General features: G+C 42.0%; 1 protein-coding gene across 1 annotated transcript in view; it reads right to left on the reverse strand.

The window, feature by feature from the left end:
• TSPAN5 (tetraspanin 5) overlaps window positions 1-19,034 on the reverse strand; it is an 81,065-nt gene extending 62,031 nt beyond the window's left edge. Inside the window, exon 1 of the mRNA XM_039710316.1 lies at window positions 18,479-19,034. Within this exon, the coding sequence (XP_039566250.1) occupies window positions 18,479-18,559 (81 nt within the window). The 5' untranslated portion in view covers window positions 18,560-19,034. The remainder of the gene's footprint in view (window positions 1-18,478) is intronic.
• Between the last annotated feature and the right edge of the window lie 3,550 nt (window positions 19,035-22,584).

Here is a 22,584-nt window from a genome sequence, read left to right on the forward strand (position 1 = left end):
GCTTCTATTCATCTCAGTGGCAAAAGACTGTGACTGAGACAAATACAGAGGAAATTCTTGAGAAAAAGAAGAAAGTCAAGTGAAGATGATGTAGGAAGGTCTGATCTGCCATTGCACTGCCAGCCAAGAGTGGCCACAGGAGACCTTTGTATTTTAATTTATGCTCTCTCAGTCAGGCTGAGGAGCAGCAGCTGCTGCAGTCGGAGCAGAGAAGGCGCGGCTGTCAGCAGAGCAGACGGGAGGGCAGTCCTTGTGCCTGCTACCCTGCCGAGAGAAGAAAGAGCAGGAAAAGAAAGGCCTCCCCAGCAGGGACTCCTCACTGCAAAAACAGATTCTGGCTGGCAAGAGCAAAAGCTGTCCTCTTACACGAGTTCAGCAGTACTGGTATGGCGCAGAAGTGAAATCACAGAACAAGGAAAAAGAGTTAAAATATATACATATACACACACAAGCACACCTGTATATATACATAAATGTGCTAACATACACTGCCCACACTCAATTTTATTAATGCTAGAAAAATCCAGTTTTCTAGCCTAGCAATTACACTTTTGGAAGTAGAGCTTGCCTATAGCATTAAATTAAATTTGCAAGATGGCTTTATTTCTCATTCAAGATCAAGGCACAATGCAGAACACAGTTATACAGTGAGCAATAAGGATGGGGCACAGAGAACAACTCTTCATTGCTGCTGAGAAAACAGGAATTAATCCAAGTACTTCACATATATATAACCAAACAAAACCCCAAAACCACCCACCTAAAAACTTAAGAAAACCAAAACAACCAAACAAAGTAGTACATGTTTAAATGCTATGCCTTGAAGTATTTTGTTCCATTGTCCAACTTTTCATTGAAGTACTTCCATGATAAATAAATAAATCCCCATGCAGCAAATAAAACGGATCGAACATTTTTTTTTTTTTTTTTTTTTTAGCTTTCCTACAGCAACTAGACTAAGGCCTTTACTTGGAAATCCAGTTCCCAAGGAGATCAGATTGTGGACCTGAGCCCTGGGAATAAGAATTTACAAAGGCATTCAGAAGCACTCATTTATTATTTTTAAGTAAAACAAAAAGACTTAGAACTCGGTAAGCTAATTTTATTCTTATTCTCAAGCCTAGTAAATTAGCTTAAATCTGAAGTCAGTCTCTGTATGGCCACCTAGCTTTAAAGGATCTGATCATGCCATCAGGTTTATGTTGCTCTCTTGCCTCTCTCTTCATCAGCCAGTCAATACTAGCTGTCACCCACGACACATTCCTCCTTCCTTAGGAGGACTACTATGCAAATAATTAAGAAAAGATATTTATCAGATGTCCAATGCTGTATGAGGTAAGATGACTCTTATAAAGTTGCTTTGATTAACCAATTTTCTTGGGCTACAACACAACCTTCCAGATGTCACACTTATATAGCACCAAGGACTCCACTCTCCTGCCTGGCCACTGATTTAGCTTTTGCAGCCCCTCAGGGTTCTGCTCTCAGCACAGCACTGATCTCTGCTTCACACACAGCCAGGCAGCACAGCCCATAACCCACACATTTGCTTAGGAGCTTTCTCAGGGCCCAGACAAGGAACTTTATACCTTTCCTTCCAAAATAACAGGTAAGTGCTACATTTGACCTTTTATGTTACAGACAATTACTGGAATCTTCCAAAACAGTAATCACAGGAGGGCATCATCTGATGTCTGCCTGACAAAACCCTTCAGATTCACCTGCCCATGACAGAATTCTTGTTTTTTGTACACTGTTTTGTTACTTAATAAGAATGAACCATAATCAGTGGCAAAATTAAGTAAGGATTCTGGGAGTTTAGGCTTGCATGTTTCTTCTTTTTGTGAAGCACAGGAAAGAGGGGATGAAAGAGGACAACTGCAAGGAATTGCAATCCTACACAAAAAACTGCCAACTGTATGTCTTACTGTTACACATGGCCTGGGCTGAAAATGGTTATTTCATTGTAACTGGAGGAGCTGTGTGGAGATCCAACTAGGTCACCATCTGGAAACTTAAAGCTCCTCTTTCCAGCAGCAAGCTTTTTCATCTGTGACATCCAGCTGTAGTTGCCTGGGACTGGTACACTCACTTGACTTTACACGCCTCCTACATTTGTAATTCAACCATCTGAACCACCGAAAAGGAAGGTGTCCAAAATTTGTTTCTTAATGGTATTATGTAGAAAAGCCAGGGGCATGGTGCAGCAGGGAGCAGATAAAAAGTGTTTTAAGCTACATTCTTCAAATGCAGAATTTTCATTGTGGTTTGCCAGAAGCTAAGCAGATGAACATGAAAGTTAACAGACTCCAAGCTGCAGAATGCTTTATTAGATGCCTGTTGGAACTCCACCTCTCCCAAAGTAAGCCAATACTAACACAAAAAAGGTACTGGATGTCACTCACTTCAGAAAATTAGAGATTCAATGGTCAACCAGATAAATTCACAAAGAAAAACATCATATAGTGATACCAAGTACAAAGACACTAATTGTGGATCTGAAAGGCTGGGGATTCAGAGCATATTCCCTGTGATTTATCGCTATGTACCTGCCTTGTTTCTTACACTTCTCACCAGCTCTCTACCACTGGCCACTCTCTCAGGTTATTTACCTGCAACAGACCTATTGCCTCATCCAGCATGATCACAGGTATGGCCTCTTAGTTGCATATCTAAAAAGGTTGAGGTCCTCCTTGGCAGTGACACCTTATTTATTTTCTATATGAGGAAATGCTTCAACCAAGCATAAACCAAGTCAGGGAGAAAGGACTAGAACACCTCACAGCACATCACCCATAAAAGGTCCAGAACAACTTTCTGTCTAGCCCTGTGCAAGTTTTCATTCTTGAGTCCTATCCAAATCCAAGAACATTCTCTTTTATTTTAAATGCAAAACACCCATATTAAGGGATCTGATTAATAGTGAATGTGTCTGGATTTAAAACAATGTTTTAATGCTATATATTTTCATTAAAGTAACAATTTCTTGAAAATTTCAGAGCTACCTTTAATAAGCTCACAAAATAGTAACCTCTGAAACTTAGGAGGATTTACTCTTTTTGCTTCCAGTTACTTTACTGATGATTATAATTTGTTAGGAACATTGCACAAACAACAAACACATAAACCTCACCCTACTCTCAGTGTGACCCTTGAGAATTCCTTTTGACGTTTTGTAACAGTTTACAGAGCATGACATTGCTGGCATTATCTCAGGTTAAGCCAGAAATAAATTTTTCACTAGACAGATTCATCCCAAAAGTACAAGAGAAAAACTCACTTTTATTACCCTTCAGCGAAGTACAGTAGAAATACCATTCCAGACAAACTCCTACTGGCTCATACCAGACCAGTATTAATGGTTTTGTCTCCCTAACTTCTGTAGTAACTGTAGCTCTGCAGATTTCAACATTCCTTTCATACCTTAGGCTTTCCTAACTCAGCCTGAGGTTGATCAAAGGAATCAGACTTTGAAAACAATACGGAAATGACAATGTGCCACAGACTTGAGCTAATTAAGATTAAATAATCCCAAGGGACATTTCCTACTGTACACTGAGCAGATTTTTTCAGATTGCGTCTGTCTATAGAAACTACTAATTATGCCAAATACTAATTGCAGGATTGGTGCTTGACATGGGCACCACTCCCAAAAAAACCCCTACATGGCTTCAAGTCAAGGCAGGTAAACCAGTCTGGTGCTTCAGTAGCAAAATGGTTCTCCCAGTCACATCCTCCCTGAGGGAAGTTGTTCTCTTCCCATATCACTCCTCACTCCCGGTGGGTCCATGAAGCCGTACTTTACACAGGCTTTAAACTGGGTTAGCTGGCAAAGACACCATCTTCAAATGCCCTCTGGGACAAAACCATCCAAACTACCTTTGAATTGTATGGCACTCAGGCAGAAATTAAAGATTATTCAAAAATGTTCTTTTATCACATCTTTCACACTATAAAAAACACAGTCAAACATATTTTAAAACAAACAAACAAACCTGTTCTAGGTAAATTGTTAATCCACACAAAGGTAACAGAAATCCAGATAACAGAATCTTTAAAGAAACATTTTTTTCACTTGTTCATCATTAACACTCCAACTTGTTCAATGAGAACTGTAGATGCATTGATATATTGTTTCTTCACACATCACAGGGAAAAATAACAGCAAGATCCTTTCCCCTAGGGAACTCCCTGGCACTGAATCTGGTCAAAAGGCAAGGCTCAGCACTCTACTCCAAAACCTTGGAGTAATGTTTGGATTTGGAGGTTAATGTTTCACATAAAGGTATGTGACAATGTAACAGACTAAGGATTCAGTGCAATAGCTCAAAGTTCCTCATCTCACTTGGTGGCATGATGAATCTAAAATTAGGGACTGTTAATCTTGACCACTTTTTTTTACCCTAAGCCATCAGCAAGAATCAGTTTCACATTTCTTTAAAGCCTTCCTCAAGGGCAAAAAGAAAGGTGGCTCTTGTTATTTACTTTTAACAGTACTGAAACCATTGGTACTAGCACAAACTGTAACTAACTACTCTTATTGCTTTACCACAAAGTGCTGAAACAATCCAATAGCAGGAAATAAAGGCAATATTCATCAAGTTCTGCACTTACACTGTTTTTACTCTATCAATCACCAAATCATAAACAAAACTAGACCTAGATGTTCAATCCCCATTCAGCTGTAAATTGATTTCAGGCATGATTTATATACACACTTTTTATGCTTTGTTTACAGAAATTCTTCTCACAGACTAGCTTACTTGATAAGACAGCATTAGCAGGAATAGAACATATTTCATGCAGAAGCCATTATCTTTAGCCTAAGCTGTTGTTAAAGTTCAGATAAAATAAAATGTGGAGATTTCTTATGCAGGTGCTGCTGGTAGAGCACATCAGTAGTGGTGCTTTAGAGCTGGGCATTAGCAGCTCCCTCGGACACAGATGTATCATTAAGCTGCTGTTATTATGTACATGCCTGGCACAAGCAAGTCTCAGTACTCAGTGAAGTGCTGGGAATCATTACTTATAAAAAATGACAGTAGTGACCAACTTGCTGCCCAGACTGGTAGCAAGGCCTGCAGAAACCACTGTTTTCTGCACGTATTTCAGCACATGTAAAGCCATTTCATACAAGCACACCACTACTCTGCAATTAGAACAGTCACAACTGCATGCTGAGGATGAACTCTGCATCCTTCATCAGCCAAGTTCTCTCTCTGATCCAAGGATGAGAGTCTCATAGAGCTCCTGTTGCTGCAGGGAAGCCATCAGGTAAATGGATGGCCAGGAAGACACTTACTCCGAAACACAAATGAGCAGGAACACTCCCTGGGAACACTCGACTGTTCTCTGCCAGAGTTTTTGGTTAGATCACTATCACCCTTTTTGCCCGGTCTTAACTACTTAGGCAACTGAAGTAATTGCTCCAGCTCCTTTGAATGACTTTTCAGTGTTTTGTTTGGGGAACCTCTTTGGGCTTTCTCACACATCCTCCCTTTTTTTGTTTGCCTTTTTTAAGAAAAACCTACATTGTTTGAAAAACAATTATGCAGCTGCCAACAAGTGATTCCCACTGAAGTCAACAGGATCTGCTCTTATGCAGAGGGTCGTAGTGAGTGCCCCGTCATTTACAGCGCTGAAAGCCTTTGCGCTCTATACTCTAAGTGCATCAAGGGCTAAGCAGGGGGCTCATGCAAAATTAATAACACATCAGGAAGTGGAGGAGGGAGAGGGAAGGCACTGAATAATTGATCCACAGTTTGTTTTCTGGGAATTCTTAAACATGGATGTTTGTTTTGGTTTGCTTTTGTGGTTTTTTCCAAGGTAGAAAGTTTTCGAACTGAAGTTCTACTAACAAAACCAAGTGAAACAATGACAAGAGTGGCCCTCTGATAACAATAACTGTGGAAAAATATCTTCCCAGAAAGAAAGATGGAGAAAAAAAAATGAGGTAGGTCTTTTTTCAGACAAAAAATTACTATCCTCTCACTTTTATAAGCTTACATTCTTAAACATCTTCTGCTTTATGAACAAATGTGTGTTTTCCATTCCTCCTTGTTCTGGGAAAAATTACAGGTTTCTCTTCTCACCACATTTATACAGAAGTCCAATCACATCCCACAATGCAAAGTCCATCATTCCATCTTACAAAGTCCTTCAAACTCCTCAAGCTAGGAGTCCAATACTGCTCACTTGAACTATTTTGACAACACAGCTACACCAAAAGTATTCTACCCTGCTCCATAAATATCACCTGCAGTCATTTTAAGGACATGTTAAGTGACAGATAGGAACAAGGCAGCCTTTTAGTATAAATGAAAATCTGACCCTAGTACACTACAAAGATTTAAATAGCAATATCCACCAGAATTCTGATACATCAAAGATACAAAAAAGGAGTCCCACCAACTCTCAGCATAAAGTACTTAGGACTTTACAGTATGTTTCTAACTCATACAGCAGCAACAACCGCCAGCCTACTTAAATTTCAGTCCTGTACTCCAGCCTCAAAACATCATTGAGATCCTGTGCTTCAGCAGCAACAGGCCTTCCATGTGGTGCAAACAGGAGACACAGCACATCCCTCAAACCTCTGCGATCATGCCAGTCTCTAAAATAGCCTCACCCATTCTACCTCACTTGATTCTACGTGACTCAGTCCTGCAGCAATTTTTTATGAATTGTGAAAATGTGAAATTCTTCACATCAGAGACAGAGCTGTGTGCACAGCCTTGATACTCACCAGCCTTAGAGTCTGACACAGTAACTAAAGAAGGATTATCTCCCACAGGTGTTATTTGGGAGGCCTTGCACCAACATGAGGCTTGCTGTTTCACAAGGAGATGCTTGCACATTACCCTGAAAAGGGCACATGTCCTTATGGAACAAAGGTGAAATAGGAACAAGTACCTTACAAAATGGTAAAAGAACCAGCCAGTGTTGGGGTTTTACTTGTTCCCCCTTTCCTGCAGTCACGTGGCTGGACTCCAGTAACAGAGTCCACAAACTCCTCTCTCACAGCATGACAGCGACTATGCAGAGGCTCCTGTGAGCTTCCTACTCCAGGTGTAAGAACAGACACAGATACACGGAGTGCCACAGAAAGGGCTTCCTCAGAGAACAGAACAGAGAACAGCCTCTGCAAGCTGGAGTAGAGCACAAACTGAAAGGAGGGCAAAACCAACAAGAATAGGATATTTACAAGAGGCATGGTAATTTCTCTAGGCAGTAGTGAGCTGCTATTGACATAAAAACCACAAGTAAGTGGAGTACTTCATCACTGTCATTTAAAAGGCATGGCATCTAAAACAATATATGAAATACCAGATGATAGAGAGTCCACTAGAATTCCTACACACACCCCTTTTTCTGGGATGGAGAAGTTGAAGATAAAAGCTACTGCAGCCCACAGCTGTCCTTTTCCCTCTGTCAGCTGTCAGCCCCACGGCAGGACACCTGATAGGATCATGAATGGGGCAGAGAAGGGTATTCAGAGCAACTAAAATGGCCAAATGGGAGTCACAATTCATTCACCTGCTACAGTGGCACAAACCCTTGAGTGTCATCAGGATTTGGACTGATTTTCTTTAATATGCAAAGTTATTAGCTGCATCCGCTCAGGAGCTGCTTCCTCTCCCACAGGTATGAGAGTAGCTTAGGAAAAATGTAGAAAAGCAGAAGCCAACAAGAATATAAACCATGTAAAAATGTAATTGCCTCACGTTCCTGAGTCAAACACACACTTATCTTCATGAAAAAAGTTTCTGCAGAACAGAACTTTGATTCAAGTATCACCACAAACCTTTAGACTACCCAAGTAGTGGTTTTGCCTACCTTCAAAACAAAGAATACAAAAAGAAAGCAATGTTTTCAAACCACACCCAGCCCCACAGAGCTGAAGTGGGAACACTACTCGTGACCATGCCAGGGCTCCCAGCAGCAGAGCAGTAGAATACAGTCAGAGGAAGGAAAAGTCCTTCTCTGCATGCAACAGCAGTTAGATGGATTTCTAGCCCCTTCAAGTCCTTTTAGGTACATGTATTAACTTCTACTCTAGCAAATCAGAATTCATTTTTTAAGTACTGTGTTATTTTGTGTATGTATTATGTATTTATATGAGTGTGTGTATATATACATGCACGCATAGTGTTTTTGATATATATATATATAAAAATGCACTAAATGCACACAAACCTTTTGTATGTAACAAGCCACCAGAAAGGACACTATTTGGAAATGGATAATCATGACAAACTATCTCAGAGAGATCATTTGCCACCACATCTAGCAACCTCCAACGAAGGTTTAGCACTATTAGAGGGAGTGGCACAGTCTTTGGAGTAACATTCATGGGAAGGAAAAGAAACCAGAGAGGTAAATGATGCAGCTGTCCACTTAAGTTCAAATTAGGTTCACATTACAATAACCTTGGAAGACAATCATTGCTTTTTGTATTTCTAACATCACTGAGCAAGCAGGAGTAAACAGATAACCACCATAACTCTTCAAAACCAGTGAAGATCAAGGTGCACCAGAGGGGTAGCACTTACATAACAGTGCTCCCTGGAGTGAGCTAACTCTTGCCCCAGCACCATGCCTTACATCTCCGTGTACTCCATACTCCAAAGCCACTTTACCTAGAGCTGAAACAGGCCACGCTTGTACAATCACTTGAAGTTGATCTATGCAGGGAAAGGAGGAGCCAGTCCTACCATCTTCCCACACTTCATTCTTGGAGCCAAAGAGCAAATCAACAGAAATTGAGCCAGATGAGAAAGTTCTCAGCCAGAGGTGGTACCTGACTGCTGTTGGTCCACTGAAGCTGCATTAGCACATTTGGCTCTGCAGCCTTGTGCCAGCCTCAGCTGTCTGCCGCCTCCTGCTCTCATTTTGAGACCAGAATTTGCAAGGCCCCACACGAAAACCAATCCTGAAAGGTTCCTACAACCAAAGTGGGAAGTAACCTTGCAATAGAAACAAGTCCTCCTAGGCATTCAGAGATGAAAAAAAATTGAGTAAGGCAGCAGCTTACATTCCCCCTTAATGGCCACAGAATGAAAAAGAAACAAGAGAATGGTTGTGATATCAAGCAATATACATTAAAAACTGGAACTTAGTTATTTTTTAACTGCAATCCTATCTATTTTATATTTATATTTTTATAATCTTCACAAGCCAGATGGATGAATTTTCATCTAGAAATTAATTGGATAACTTCTTGGAAAATAGGAATTTTAATTTTACAAGTCTTGCCCCTTCTTTTTTAATTATAGATTTAATTATTGTTGCACTGACTGAATTCACACATATTCCTTTAGACATATACCCATGTGAACTGGCAGTCAGGAAGACAATTTCTACAAAATGCTATCTTTTACCCACATGGAAAGGGAATCTTCCTGGTTTTATATTTAAAAGGCAAAAATTAAAAAATCTGAAATTCTTGCTCTTTGCACAGTACAACATCCCAGTACACTCCGAGCTGAGAGGTGCCTGGGGTTACCTGGCAACCCTTCTCATTACCTGGGAGGACCCACAGCTTTGAAATGCCACCATTTCCAAATTCCGAGCTCCAGTCTGAAACACTCCAATCACATGGCATTGCAGAGACTTCTTCCACAAGGTGACACAGTTAATTGAAGCCCAGCACAAAGCAACAAAACCCTTGCCATACGTCATGTGGGAACCCTTTTCCTCAGTGTCTCTGCTCCTACATAGAAACCATTCACAGCACATAGAGGGAACTCCCTTCAAGCTTTTTAAATCAAGATTTTTAAATCACAGCACACTGGAAAACAGAACATAGCAGAAGAGATGCAGTTCAGTGAGAGGGAAGCACACAGAACCCAGCCTCACAAGGGTAAGCATATGCCCTACATGGGTAAGCAAAGCAAAGGTATCCAACAGGGAGAACCTGTGGTGCAGGCTTGCACAAAATGACAGACACCGCGTGGATCTGCTTGGGGTGACGTCCCACACACAGTGCTGCTGCACCTTTGCTTGGGGGACCAGAGCTCAACTGAGAGCCTGCCCTCTTGACACAGAGAAAATCCTGACCCAAAATAATGTTCCATGTCATGTAAGATTAGCCCCTAAATCAACAAAAATTAAGCTGGACTCTCATCAAGCATAATCCATGAACACTGGGAAACACCCCACAGGCCGAGTTACTGCAAGGGTGCTTATTTCATACTCAGTGCCCTCTAAGAGCAGCCTACTAGAGCAATGACAGCAGACATACTCAGGTTATAACTCATCAATGTCACATGGATGAAGTGAGCAAAACAGAAGCCTCTGTGAATCCAAAATATTGTACATATCTGAAGATATCTAGTCTTCTTTATATATATTTTTTTTTAATTCAATAGCACAAAGAAGAACTAAACACTTTTAGAAATAATGTTACTTGCTTATTGAGGAGAAAGAAAACCTATTTAAGCAAAAGTTCCTATAAATTCTTTCATTGTTTTACCCTATATGAAGTTTTGCTGTTGGGAAAATCAAGCGGTAACAGGTACAGAATAGGTACATAAAGTGTTCTCATAATATTTCCTTGCTTTGCTGCAAAAGGTAAAAAGCTCTTCTGTCACCACACATCAGGAACGTTGCTTGAAATGGTTTTCAATATGATTTGATGTAACAGAGTCTTCACTAGGAGCAGAGGGATTTTCAAGGCCTTGAAGAGGCATATTGATTTTTCCCAGTTCTGTGGAAAATTGACAGTTCATTCATAAGATCCTGTGTGTGTGATGAAATACTTATTCTAAATGCTGTCCAGAGCAAAGTGACTGGAAAGCTGAAGCATTAGCTGAAGAATCTAATGTAGAGACTGATGTGTATTAAGCTAAATACTGCTACAGCCTCATTTAGTTTATAAAGCCATAGAAGTAGGATCTGACTGTTTTTAGCATCTCTGCAAGTCAGGCCATCTGGAGGTTATATGAGATCACACTGAGTCAGAGTTTGATACCAAATCAAGCACCCCTGACTGCAAAGCCTCAGTGTGCTAGTGACATTTTTAAATGCCAGCACAGGGAGAAGGCTGAACTGCTCTAGATCTCTGTGTATGTTACAGAAGCAGCTACACTGAGCACTGTGCGAACAGTGACATCCACCCACACCAACCCTTACACCTGCACAAAATACTGCTGAAATCAGGGAAAATCTGTATTCACAGAGAACAACATGTGAGAGACTGCAAGGACTGCTGGCTCAAAGTATTTTGGGCGCATGTGTAGGAGAATAGGTAGGTCAGGCTTTGCTCTGGAGAGGCGATGCCCCGCTCTGCACACACACATCCCCCTCTGGACCGGGATCCCAGCCACACAGTGGTCACCAGTCCCTGCCACAGCACAGGCAGTGCCCACAGCCCAGCCCTGGAGCCCAGTCTAGCCCCAGAGGGGACAGATGACCTGAAGTCCAACCTGGGAGAACCCCAGGGAAGCCAAAGGGCACTAAACTGAAGCATGAGGCAAGCACAGGCCTTGACCCTATCTCCTCTTGGAATTTCTCTCAGCTGAACACTCCTGGAACTAGGAGAGGTAGCCATACTTGTTCTTTTCTCTATTTTTCTGTCTTTCCTCCTCTTTCTTCCTCTAACCCTCTCTTCTCGGAATTTTGAGTAACCTAAAATCAGAAAGACTTGGAGCTGCTAAGTCGAATGGGCTAAGTCAGTGTTTTGTGAAGTGTTTCATGTTGAGTGAATACTGCTCTAAACTTTTGCCAAAGTTCTCTGATTTCTCTGAAGTTGCCAATGAAGTTTTTTGTTATTTTGACCTCTTGACAACATCTTGTCAGTATTTCTCCTGTGCATCTAACTCAAAGCATGTGAAAAACTGTAAATCCTTTCAGAAGTTTCATCCAGCAAGTGTTCTTTGGAAACCTACATCTCAAGACAGGATATTTTGAGGCAAGAGCAGTAGCACAATCAAAAAAATAGGATGTCTTCCAAATTCCTGTGACAGTACAATGAAATAGATTATTCTTCACTGATTTAAGGCCTAATGTATTGCTGGATCTTGCACCATAAAACTGTCATGAAGTACAATTCAATACATTCATTAAAAATTGGATAGGCTTTTTTTGTTTTAATTCTTTACTGCATTGTAACAATATTTTCTAATTTTTAAGGAGAAACAGACAAATTGTACGTGAGTACAAAGTCACTATAAAATTCAAGCTAATGGAACAGTCAGATAGGAAAAAGGTTAAAATACTACCCTACTGGAAGATCCTTTTATGGCTAATGCTGACAGTGACTTCTGGGTCATCTCTAACAGAGCTGGGTTACTTCATGAGCTGTTCAGCTGCTTGCTCTCCTGTCTACATCAATAAAACAATTACAGTCCTGTTGACAGGCTACCAGCCATGCATTTGAGAAGCATGCTGCATATTTTGGGCAAAACAAGTCTCCCCTACAGAACTATAGTTAAAGACCAGAATTTCCTAACTGGTAGAATTAGGTCACGTGATTTTTTTTTTGTGTCAAAAATATTTTCTCTCACCTCCGGTTTTAACTGAAAGCAAAACATTATATTCTAAATGCCCATAGCAAATCTTCATAGGTTACTGCTTTTGGTTAATGGAATATGAACTGCTGAAGTATTCAGCCTGAGCACTTAACACACATCAGCTTCTTGCTCCAAATTTATAACTTGTAGCAACCCTGGTGCCAAAACCAGTTTATATTTCTTTTTCAATACAGACTTCAAAATGTCAATTTGTAGGAATGGGACTCAAAAGAAAGAGTTAGTGAAATATTTCCTTTAGCTCAAGTTTCTCATTCTCTACTAATCATTAACTTGAATCTTGGAGAGTCTGAGGAATAAAGAACAAATTAAAGTTCACTAAGAAGTACATCAGGATTACTGCAATCTATAGAATTAGGTTTAAGAAAGCATTCTTAAGTAAAAGATTACATACATACTTTCAAACTCCTGTCCACTGCAGAGGACAGAGAAGTTCCTTACATTTTTCTTCTCACTACTTGATACACAAAAACAACAACAGCAAAAAAAAGCCAACCAAAAAAAAAAACCTGAACTCCACCAATCCCCTCCAAAAAAAAAAAATTCTCTCCCACATTTTCAATCTGAAAATTATCCTACATCAAATGCTCCTTGTATGAAATTTTTTTGTTTGTTTACAAGACTATGTCTCCTGGGTTCCCATCTGGAAAAAGAAAGCCTTTCTCCCCTGGAACAGCTCATGCCTTCCTTACACACCTATTACATCTTACACTGCAGTTGAACATGTCCACGCCTAATACAAACACCAAAAAGTTCACAGTGCAAAGGCTGCCTTATTAGAATTAAGCTAGCACATCCATCTTCAAATTCAGTGTTGCAGAACATTAATTTGTTGCCTTTATTATGGAAATCTCATCCACATGCAACAAGGGCAATGGGATTGGGACCAGTGCTAACTTCTTTCCACACACACAAATATCCATAAGATGTTTCACTGGCACAAGCATTCTGTTGGGACTGCCTGTGCTCTGGGTGCCATTCACATGGATCAACTCTTCTCTGACTGACACATTAAAAATCCAAAATTGACTCTTCATACTTGGAGACAGATGTGCCACCAGAAAAAATGTACTGTGACAATTCAATCAAGGTGGAAGACTGGTAAATTCACACAATTAATCACAATGGGTTTTCTCTAGTTCTAGTTCTCTTATGCTTCTTCAATCTTTTAGAAACTAGAAACATCAAATAACTTAAAACAGTAGCACATTTATAAACACCCAATTTTGGCAAAACAAATATTTAAGAGAAAGGAATAGTTTCTCCCAAGATCCTCAGCTATTTCTTTTTATATTACCAATATACAGCCTACCACAAAGTTGTGAGGGAGCACAAGGCAAAGAAAATTTTTATTCTAAGAATGACTTCTACAGATATGAAGTGCCCCAAAGCCAGCAGTTACTAAATTTTTATATGCATTTGAAGACTGATGTTACATCTGCTGTAAGAGACACTGAGGAATTCAAGAATGCCAACCTCACAATAATGCATCTATTTCATCAATATATACACCCCCGCCTTTCACTGTCAGAAATCAGTGGAGTACTTGCCCAAAACAAGCATTGTTCTGTTTCTGGCAAGACCACTGGTGGAATGTTTAGCTATGCTTCATCTATGCTATGAAGAAATGTAAAATAAAAAAGTCATTTGATCATAAAAGGGGAAGGGGAGGGAAATGAACAGAATGCTTCCACTTCCACTGCAAGGACATCCTCCCAATGCAAATTTTTAAAGATCAAATGCTACAGAATGCATTTCAAAATTGCATGGAACAAGCTTCACATTGATTTGTTTGGGGTTTTTTTAAAACACTGTGGCAAAGGAAAAATTATAAAATCAAAACTTCCTTGTGCATATATAAAAACCAGCTGACATCAGAGAATTATCCTCTCCCCCTCTGAAAAACAAACTATCAACAATGTACAGAATTTAATAAGCAATCTATTGGTTGTCCTTTAAAGGTCAGTGCACTTGTCCAACATTTTTCCTGCAACACACTTACATAACCTTATGTTCTTTCTGCTACCTTTCTGTAATTCAGAAGACTATCTAGATTCCCATATGGTTGCCATCAAATACAGCAGATGCCAAGCAAATTAAAACACAAGTTATGATTTGTAATATGCTGATGTATCATAATTGCAGCATAGCTCATAACTTAGACTGAATCACCAGCTAAAGCGAAAGTTTCTGAGGTGTCAGTGCTTTTTATACATCTTTCCAATTAGACCAGGGACAGTGAAATCAAGTGTGGATTGAAAGTTAGAACTTAACAATAGTATACATCCACAGTTTCCATCAAGTATAAAAAAGCAGAGAGAACAATCAAAAACATCTCCTGGAACTAAAAGTCAGCCTGTCTTCCCAAAGTAAGGGGGAAAGACAGGGAACTACTTCTTGCCTTTTGTGAAGCGGGGTGGCCTACTTTGACCTTTTGCACCATACCTTTGTTATCATTCTATGTGGAAGCCGAAGGGGGAAGGAGGCATTGTTTGTTTCTTGCTTTGAGTACAGGAAAGTGTTCTGTTACCTCATCCTACAGCTCCAGGCTTTACCGAGACACGAGCAGAAAGGCTCATGAAGGAGCAGTGTCTGTGGCAGCAGCTGCCAGCCGGGAAAGGTGACACACAGCACCGGCAGGAGGGCAGTGAGCCAAGGCACAGGTGAGCGCTCAGCCGGCAGAGGGAACACGGCACGGGCTGCCCGCTTCACACTGACATGCGTTTGTGCCTGTCAGCTCTTTGTCCCTAAACACTGCTTTGGTGGCTGCCCAATGAGCTTTCCTTTTCCTCACCAGCACAGGAGTCTCATAAGCTCTTCTGAACAAACATTTCCAGAGTATTTACCAACTTGAACACTGAACTGCCACAAGAAAGTAAGCCTGCAAATAGATCTAGAACATTAATTATGCATAGACTCAGCAGAGAATATGGTCTTCTACAACAGTATAAAATACAGATTTAGGCAAGAATACCTGACCTGGGCTGGTGCAAGCCTGAGAACTACCTCCTGCAAAGCATACTGTCACCTTTAGTCACAACTACACACACAGCACTGGAGTGCAATTTTTCCATATTCATTATCCTCATAATTCTGCTGTGGTTTTTAAGGCATGAAATACATGACCGGCACAAAATAAAAAAGACAAAAGGGCCTGGCCATTTATTTTGCTGTGATATTTAAAGCCTCAGATTTGTGTAATAACTTCAGTTTAAGTAGCAAGTACAATTATTCCCTGCATAATTTCAGCAGATCTATAATATTCTGCTATTCAAAGCACTGACAATTTTCTTGTCAAAATCATTACTCTTCCAACTCAGTTCTCTTTATTTTTAGTCCACTGTTTTTATTATGCAGAATAGAGGTATTTTCTTTGTTTACAGTACCATTTTAAAAGGTTGTGTTAAAACCACTACATCATAATGCTCAGACAGAAGGGCTAACACAGTGTGCTCCCTGTTGGCAAGATCCTGGAAAGTGTCATGGGGTTAGGATGATGACCTCCTCATCATTTCAGTCTATTTGCAATGACTACATTAGTGGCTATTTTTGATTATCACTCTCTGTAAACAACAAACCGAATTTGCAATTTTCATTTAGAGCTTTTCTGGCCCAGTCATTGAAGAGTTTGCTATTACTTCAGTAAAAATAATATTAACACGTATTCAACAACAATATCTGCCTGTGTTTTCACTCCAGATCATGACAGACATGGTAATAAATGCAGGCTTTCTCTTAAAGAGATTACAATATTCTAAAGGAATTACTAAACTCTCAAAGTGCTTGGTCTTCATGAATTTCAAGAAGTTTAACCAGGAACACAAATGAGACAATTAGTGTTTTCCAAAAGAGGAAATCTGCAAGCAAGGGCCTCACATCAAGCAACTGGCAGAGTGGGTGATACACAATTACATTTTTTCAGGCTCTCAGATCAGCATGCCAGCAGCATAAAGCCTTTGGCCCATTCAGTGTACAACACAGGCAGACTTGCCATCATGCAGCAGCCACACTGCATCAGCCTCATGAACACAAGAGTGAGAAAAAGACTAGTTACAGAAAATGTAAAACACAATCAGTTCCCCACTTGCACCATCCACACATTCACCTTCAGAGAACAAAATGAAGGAAATTACAGGATATAGAGCTTCTGAGACACTGACAGGGTCTGAAAGAGCAAGTTAACATGGTTCTGTATATTCCACCATAATCTCTCTCTCTCAATCCAAGGACCCAGCACACAAGTGTTCCTCACACTACTTGCTCCCTGCTGAAAAATATCGTGTTCACAGCAACATATTCCCAGCAAAACCAAAACAAAGAAACAGACAAGGGCAAAGAACCATGGCAAACGCAATCATCGAAACCTGAGCCAAGAGTGCAACCACATCAGCTCAGTAGGGTAAAAACACTACAAAGCTCACCACCGTTCATCTGCAGGGGTTAGTCTGGGGCCAAGTAAACACTGACATAAAGCCACAGCTTCACTCTGGCACCATAGCTTCTTGTTTAAGAGAAGTAATACAGTATGAAAGTGGACTTAATCAAAACTCCCATCATTTCAAAACATCTTCTTCGGATACGTTTATTTTCCAGAACACAGACCTGAGGTTAGCTATGGACACCTGCTATCCATGTAACCACTGCCCTCTGTTCTCCCCAAGGGGACAAACAGAAGCTCAGCACTGCCCAAAAGGCTTCTCTCCTCTGTTCTTCCCTACCTTCATCCATAACCTTCAAGATGGTGGTGGGGCTTTTTTCCCCAATTCTCCTTCTAGTCCAAACAAGCCACTATCCCAGATATGCATTCAACTTGCTTCCAAAGGCCCTCAAAAACACATCCACACTATCTGGGTTTGATCCAGAGCTGGACTTGCTGACTCTGGTGGGTCCTTCCAACTCAGAATATTCTGTGAATCTGTCAAGCTGGGTTTGTGCATGTTTCTCAGTGCTCTGTGGAATACCTCATGTAAAAAGGGGAGCTGTACATGTAAGAACCTTCACCTGACTTTAACATTCTGTGCAGTGAGAAGACCTCATCACTCACACATGTGTGAGAATGCTGCCCCTCCCCCCTTCCCCCCCAGTTATGAAATTTGGCATGAACATCCAAAACCAGCTGCTTCTCTTTCAAATCCAACACAATGAGAAGATGCTAGAAACACTCTTACAGGCAGGTTACATTTCACTGCACAGTTCTGCCTACTCCACAGCCGGTGGGCAATGGTGCTACAAGATACTGTGCAGGCAGATCAAACAGCACAGCCAGGAATCCCAACAAATGCCCAAACAGGCCTCCTAAGGGCTTTCACTTTAAGTATGGGTGGAAATACCCTTTCCCCCTTCCTCTATCCTATTATCGCTACTACTACTATGCGTTAACAGCTAATCAGAATAAACCTGTGCCATACACAACTTCATCATTGTGAAATCTTCAAACAGCACTGTGCAGAAAACCTGAGCTGTGATTCTTTCTATTATTTGCACGGAACAGGGATGGCAGCGTGAAAACATGCAGATCAATTCGTTCTCCAGGCCTGGGTGCTTGGCTGCTCCCTTCCTCTCCCACCACAAAGCAGAGGTGGGGGGGAAGGAAGGAGGGAACACGAAAAAAGGAAAAGACGGGGAGGTGGGAAGAAGGCACGAAATCCGCTTCGTACTAACAACAAAAGCAATTAGGAGGGCCGGAAGGGAAGAGAACCGGCACCCTCGGGAGGTGGAGGAATGCAGCACCACAACTTGCCCGGGGAAGGCTGCCCGGGGCGGGCAGTCGGAGGCGGCGGCAGCCCTGGCCTCGCACCCGCAGCCCATCCGAAATGTCCCCACGGCCTCACGCCGGGCTGCCACACGTCCCTGCCGCTCCTGGCGTGCCCAGCCCGGCAGCGGCGGCGCCGGGGAGGGCGAGGAGGAGAGAAGGAAGCAGAGGAAGATACGAAACCGGCCCCACTTACCCAGAAAATGACATTGAAGCCGAAGATGAAATATTTGATGCAACAACTGACTTCAGGCCCCTTGTAGTGCTTTCCGGACATCCTCTGCGCTCATGAAGACGCTTTGCTCGCAGCCAGGGTGAGAACCAGAGGGGGAGGGGGAAAGGGGGAGAATTAAGAGGGAAAAAAAAAAAAACCACACAACAAACAAAAAGGAGGAAGACTAGGAGGAGGGTCTGGGAAGACTAGAAGGAGGGTGGGGGCAAGGCTATGAGGAGGGCTCCAGGGCCGGCGCGGCGAGCAGAGCTCAGGGCCGGCTCCGCGCCGCGGGGAGATGCGGCAGGAGCGGCGCGGCGGCGGGTCGGCTCCGACTTGCCGGGCGCCGGGGATGGCCGGCGAGCAGCTCCCACCTCCTCCTCCTCCTCCTCTTCTCCCGCATGGAGGAGGCCCCGGCTGCTCGCGGCGGGAGGCAGGAGAGAGCGGCAAGGAGCGGGGCGGCCGCCGGGAAAGGCGCCGCCGGGGCAGGATCGGCCCGGGCAGAGGCCGGAGCCGCGCGCCCCCTCAGCGCCAAGCGGCCGCCCGCTGGGGGCGGGGCGGGGGCGGCGCTGAGGCCCCGCCCGGGCCGGGCGTGCCAGGCTGAGGGGCTCCAGCCCCGTCCCTCAGTCCGTCCCTCAGTCCGGCGGCCCGCGGTGGCACGGGCCGGGGAATGCCCAGACAGAGCGGACTGGCCCCGCCTGGCACAGAGAGCATCGCTCGGCAGCGGGAATGCTGCCGGCAGGGCAGCGGCGGTTCTAGGCTGGCTGCGGTAATGAGGAGGAGCAAGACCGTAATTGCACCGTGCAGGTTGTTCTCAATGGGCGCCGTCACATCGCCTCCCACATGAGCTCGTATGCGCCACACGAGCAGGAACGCATGAAGAACCATTTTACAATGATTGCTAGGGTTTGTATTTTAGCATCCCCTGAGTTTATGTTGAACCTGACAGACATAAAGTTATGGGGCTTAGTTGTATTCGTGTGCTTCGGGATTCAGCGTGCACATGGTCTGGCATTAACACCATAATTAGTGGGTTTTCTTTGCTGAAGGATGTCGTCATGTCAATGGATCAAGGCTTCAAAGTTTCCAGCTCTCAGGAGAGAGGCTGCAGAGGAGGAGGCTCAGGGGTGACCTTATCACTCTCTGCAGCTCCCGGAAAGCAGGTTGTGCCAGGATGAGAGGAAATGGCCTCAGACTGTGCCAGGGGAGGTTTAGGATGGACATTAGGAGGAATTCCTTCACAAAAAGGGTTGTTAAACATTGGAATGGGCTGCCCAGGGAGGTGTCCGACTGACACTTAGTGCCCCGATCTGGTTGACAAGGTTGGGATTGGTGAAAGTTGGACTCAGTGTTGGAGGTCTTTTCCAACCTAATTGATTCTGTGTTTTTGTGATTCTGCAAGTATAACTTTTGATTCAATAGATGGAAGGTTTCTTTATAATAAAATACATTTCCCATCTCTACAGGATTGCAAGATAGCACACTTCAGAAAAACGATATTGATAGAACAACGGAAGACAGTCTTGATTCACGATCACATCATGTCAGTTATGGGGCCTTGTGAGTCTTTTTTGAGAGTGAAGAGAAATATTTATCTATCGCATCTGGTAGGTGATGAGAAGAAAAAGCATCTGCTGAAATGGATCCATGAAAATAGGTGATATTTTTGGTAAATGAGAAATTAATGCAACACATCTATACACTTTAACCACGACTGTGTAGTTTATGACATGAGTGTTATCCCTGTGTCTACTTTTAACACTGTCTTTGCAAGACCATCCATGGGAAGAAGGTAGAAAAGGGAGAATAATTAGTAATGTACGTGTTCTGTGCCACTGGATAAAGGCACATCACCACTTACAGTAGGGTATGGTAATAATGTATTATATTAAGGTGCTGTTTTTACAAGTGGCTTCAAATATTGGTGACAACCTGTACAAACATTTGTAATATGACTGTCATAACATGCTTTCCTAGCATCATGTGTTGGCACCCTTTAACATTTTAATTCTTCACAGGCAGAAGCAAAATATTGCAGAGTAATATTTATTATGATAAATTCAGTAACGATATCAGATGTTTTACTTATCCATCCATTAATTCCCAACAACTCAAAAAGAAATGCAACCTACATCATTTATAGCATCATATTTACATGAGTTCACTTGCTTTCTCAATTGAGCATAGTATTATTAGCCAGGTGTCATTTTACAGCCAAAAGCATTTCATGTTGTCCCATCATCTGATCAGCTTAAGGATGTCTGGTTTTAAGGGTTAGATTGCTCACTTGAAGAAGGTATTGAGCACAGAACCCTGCTCTCTTTAATTCACTTTGTGTGTAATAAGCAAGCAGATAGCAAAGGCAGCAGAACAGCTTTGGTGTAGGTAATTGATCTTTCAGAAACCAGCTGTAGCAGAGCCTTCTGCACCTGCAGCAGCCTCTCTGCAAACACATTTTGCTTCCTGTCCTAAACAAACAAGGATTTAGAAAAATCCCAGTCCTTCGGCTTTGTGCCATCTCTTGTGGATTGCTTCTTACATGCTTGGGCCACCTAGGCCTGGAAGCTGAGCAGGAAGGCTGTGACAGCACTTTAAATTCACTGTTAGTTTCCAGTCAACACTGAATTCTACTGTGATGTTTTGGCACAAAAGCCTGGGGCAATACTAAGCAGGAGCAATATTACCTTTTCTTGCAGAAGGGCAAGACAGTTATTCAAATTCCATCAGTTCATAATTCATCTGACAAGGCACAGGAGTACTAATGGGCAGGATTTCAATGACAAAGCTGGTTCTAGCAGCACAGTGCTTCATAACACCAGGAATGCTTTGATTTGCTACTGACATTGAGAAAAAGTCCCATCTGAATGACTAAATGTATTTCCTGTCTCTAAGATGCAGATATAAATGGACTTCTGACAAAAGACTGGCCAGCTCTAATATTAAGAAGTGTGTCAAGTTTGAGAAGTTCATATTTTAAAAGAGGTATAGTTGTGGACTCTGAAATTCTTACTTCCCACCAAACAAAAGAGTCCTCAACCCAATTCCTGAAATCAATCATTCCTTAGATCCAGTACCTCTCTCTTTGTGTCAGCTCCTGTTTTTTGATCTGTGAATTCTTTGACATTTTCCAGGGAAAAAGAAATGCAAACAGGAGTGACTTGAGAAGAAAAATAGCAGAGCAGCACAGTGAAGGCTGTAGTTCCATGAGTTATCCCATTGCTTAGATCCCAATCTCACCTCGTGCCACATGCACTGAGAAAGCAGCACAGTGAAGGCTGTAGTTCCATGAGTTATCCCATTGCCAATCTCACCTCATGCCACATACACTGAGATAGAGAGTTGTGGTCTAAGAAAAGTTCAGTGTCTATGTCCATAAGTCTAGTTACTTCCTAGACACTCCATTTTAGTGAGAATTCATAGGATAGCAGTCTTTTTCCATGGGGAAACCATACAGCTTTCTGACAGGCAAGATTTATAGAGTAAGAGGTTTTACCTACCTCAGAATATTTTTACTCTTTTTCCATGGGGAAACCATACAGCTTTCTGACAGGCAAGATTTATAGAGTCAGAGGTGCTACATACCTCAGAATTTTTTAATCTAAATAACATACTAGCTCATAATGCCATTTGTGTTCACTTTAGAGTTTTGCAACCATAAAAACACTTTGTTTTCTGCTTAGCAAAAGTGCAAGCACTGACGAGGGGACATTGTTTAGGTTGAGAAGGAATTCTGAGAAAAGAATTTCATAGAACTAAACTCAGGTAGTGATACAAATTGTATTTGCCTTGGTAGAAGTACATGCTCTGTCCCAGATGTGAACATGATTTCAGCTTCCCTCAAGACTAATAAGTGCAAGTACTGACTAATTACTGTTATGGGTAACACTGGTGAGTATTGAGCTGCTTTTTCATCTGAAACTTAGCTCTCAATACTGGATAATAATATCATCTCACAGGACCAACCCAACATCATTATAATGTGATAACAGCAATGTTGTTAGGATGACTCACAAAGCATGAAGCATGTCTATACATCTACAGGGTTAGAGGCCAGAAACTGAAACTAAGGCGTACCAAATAACAACCAATAA

Source organism: Passer montanus, unplaced genomic scaffold (assembly GCF_014805655.1).
Source record: "Passer montanus isolate IOZ18808 unplaced genomic scaffold, ASM1480565v1 scaffold23, whole genome shotgun sequence".
In the NCBI taxonomy this organism is placed as follows: domain Eukaryota; kingdom Metazoa; phylum Chordata; class Aves; order Passeriformes; family Passeridae; genus Passer; species Passer montanus.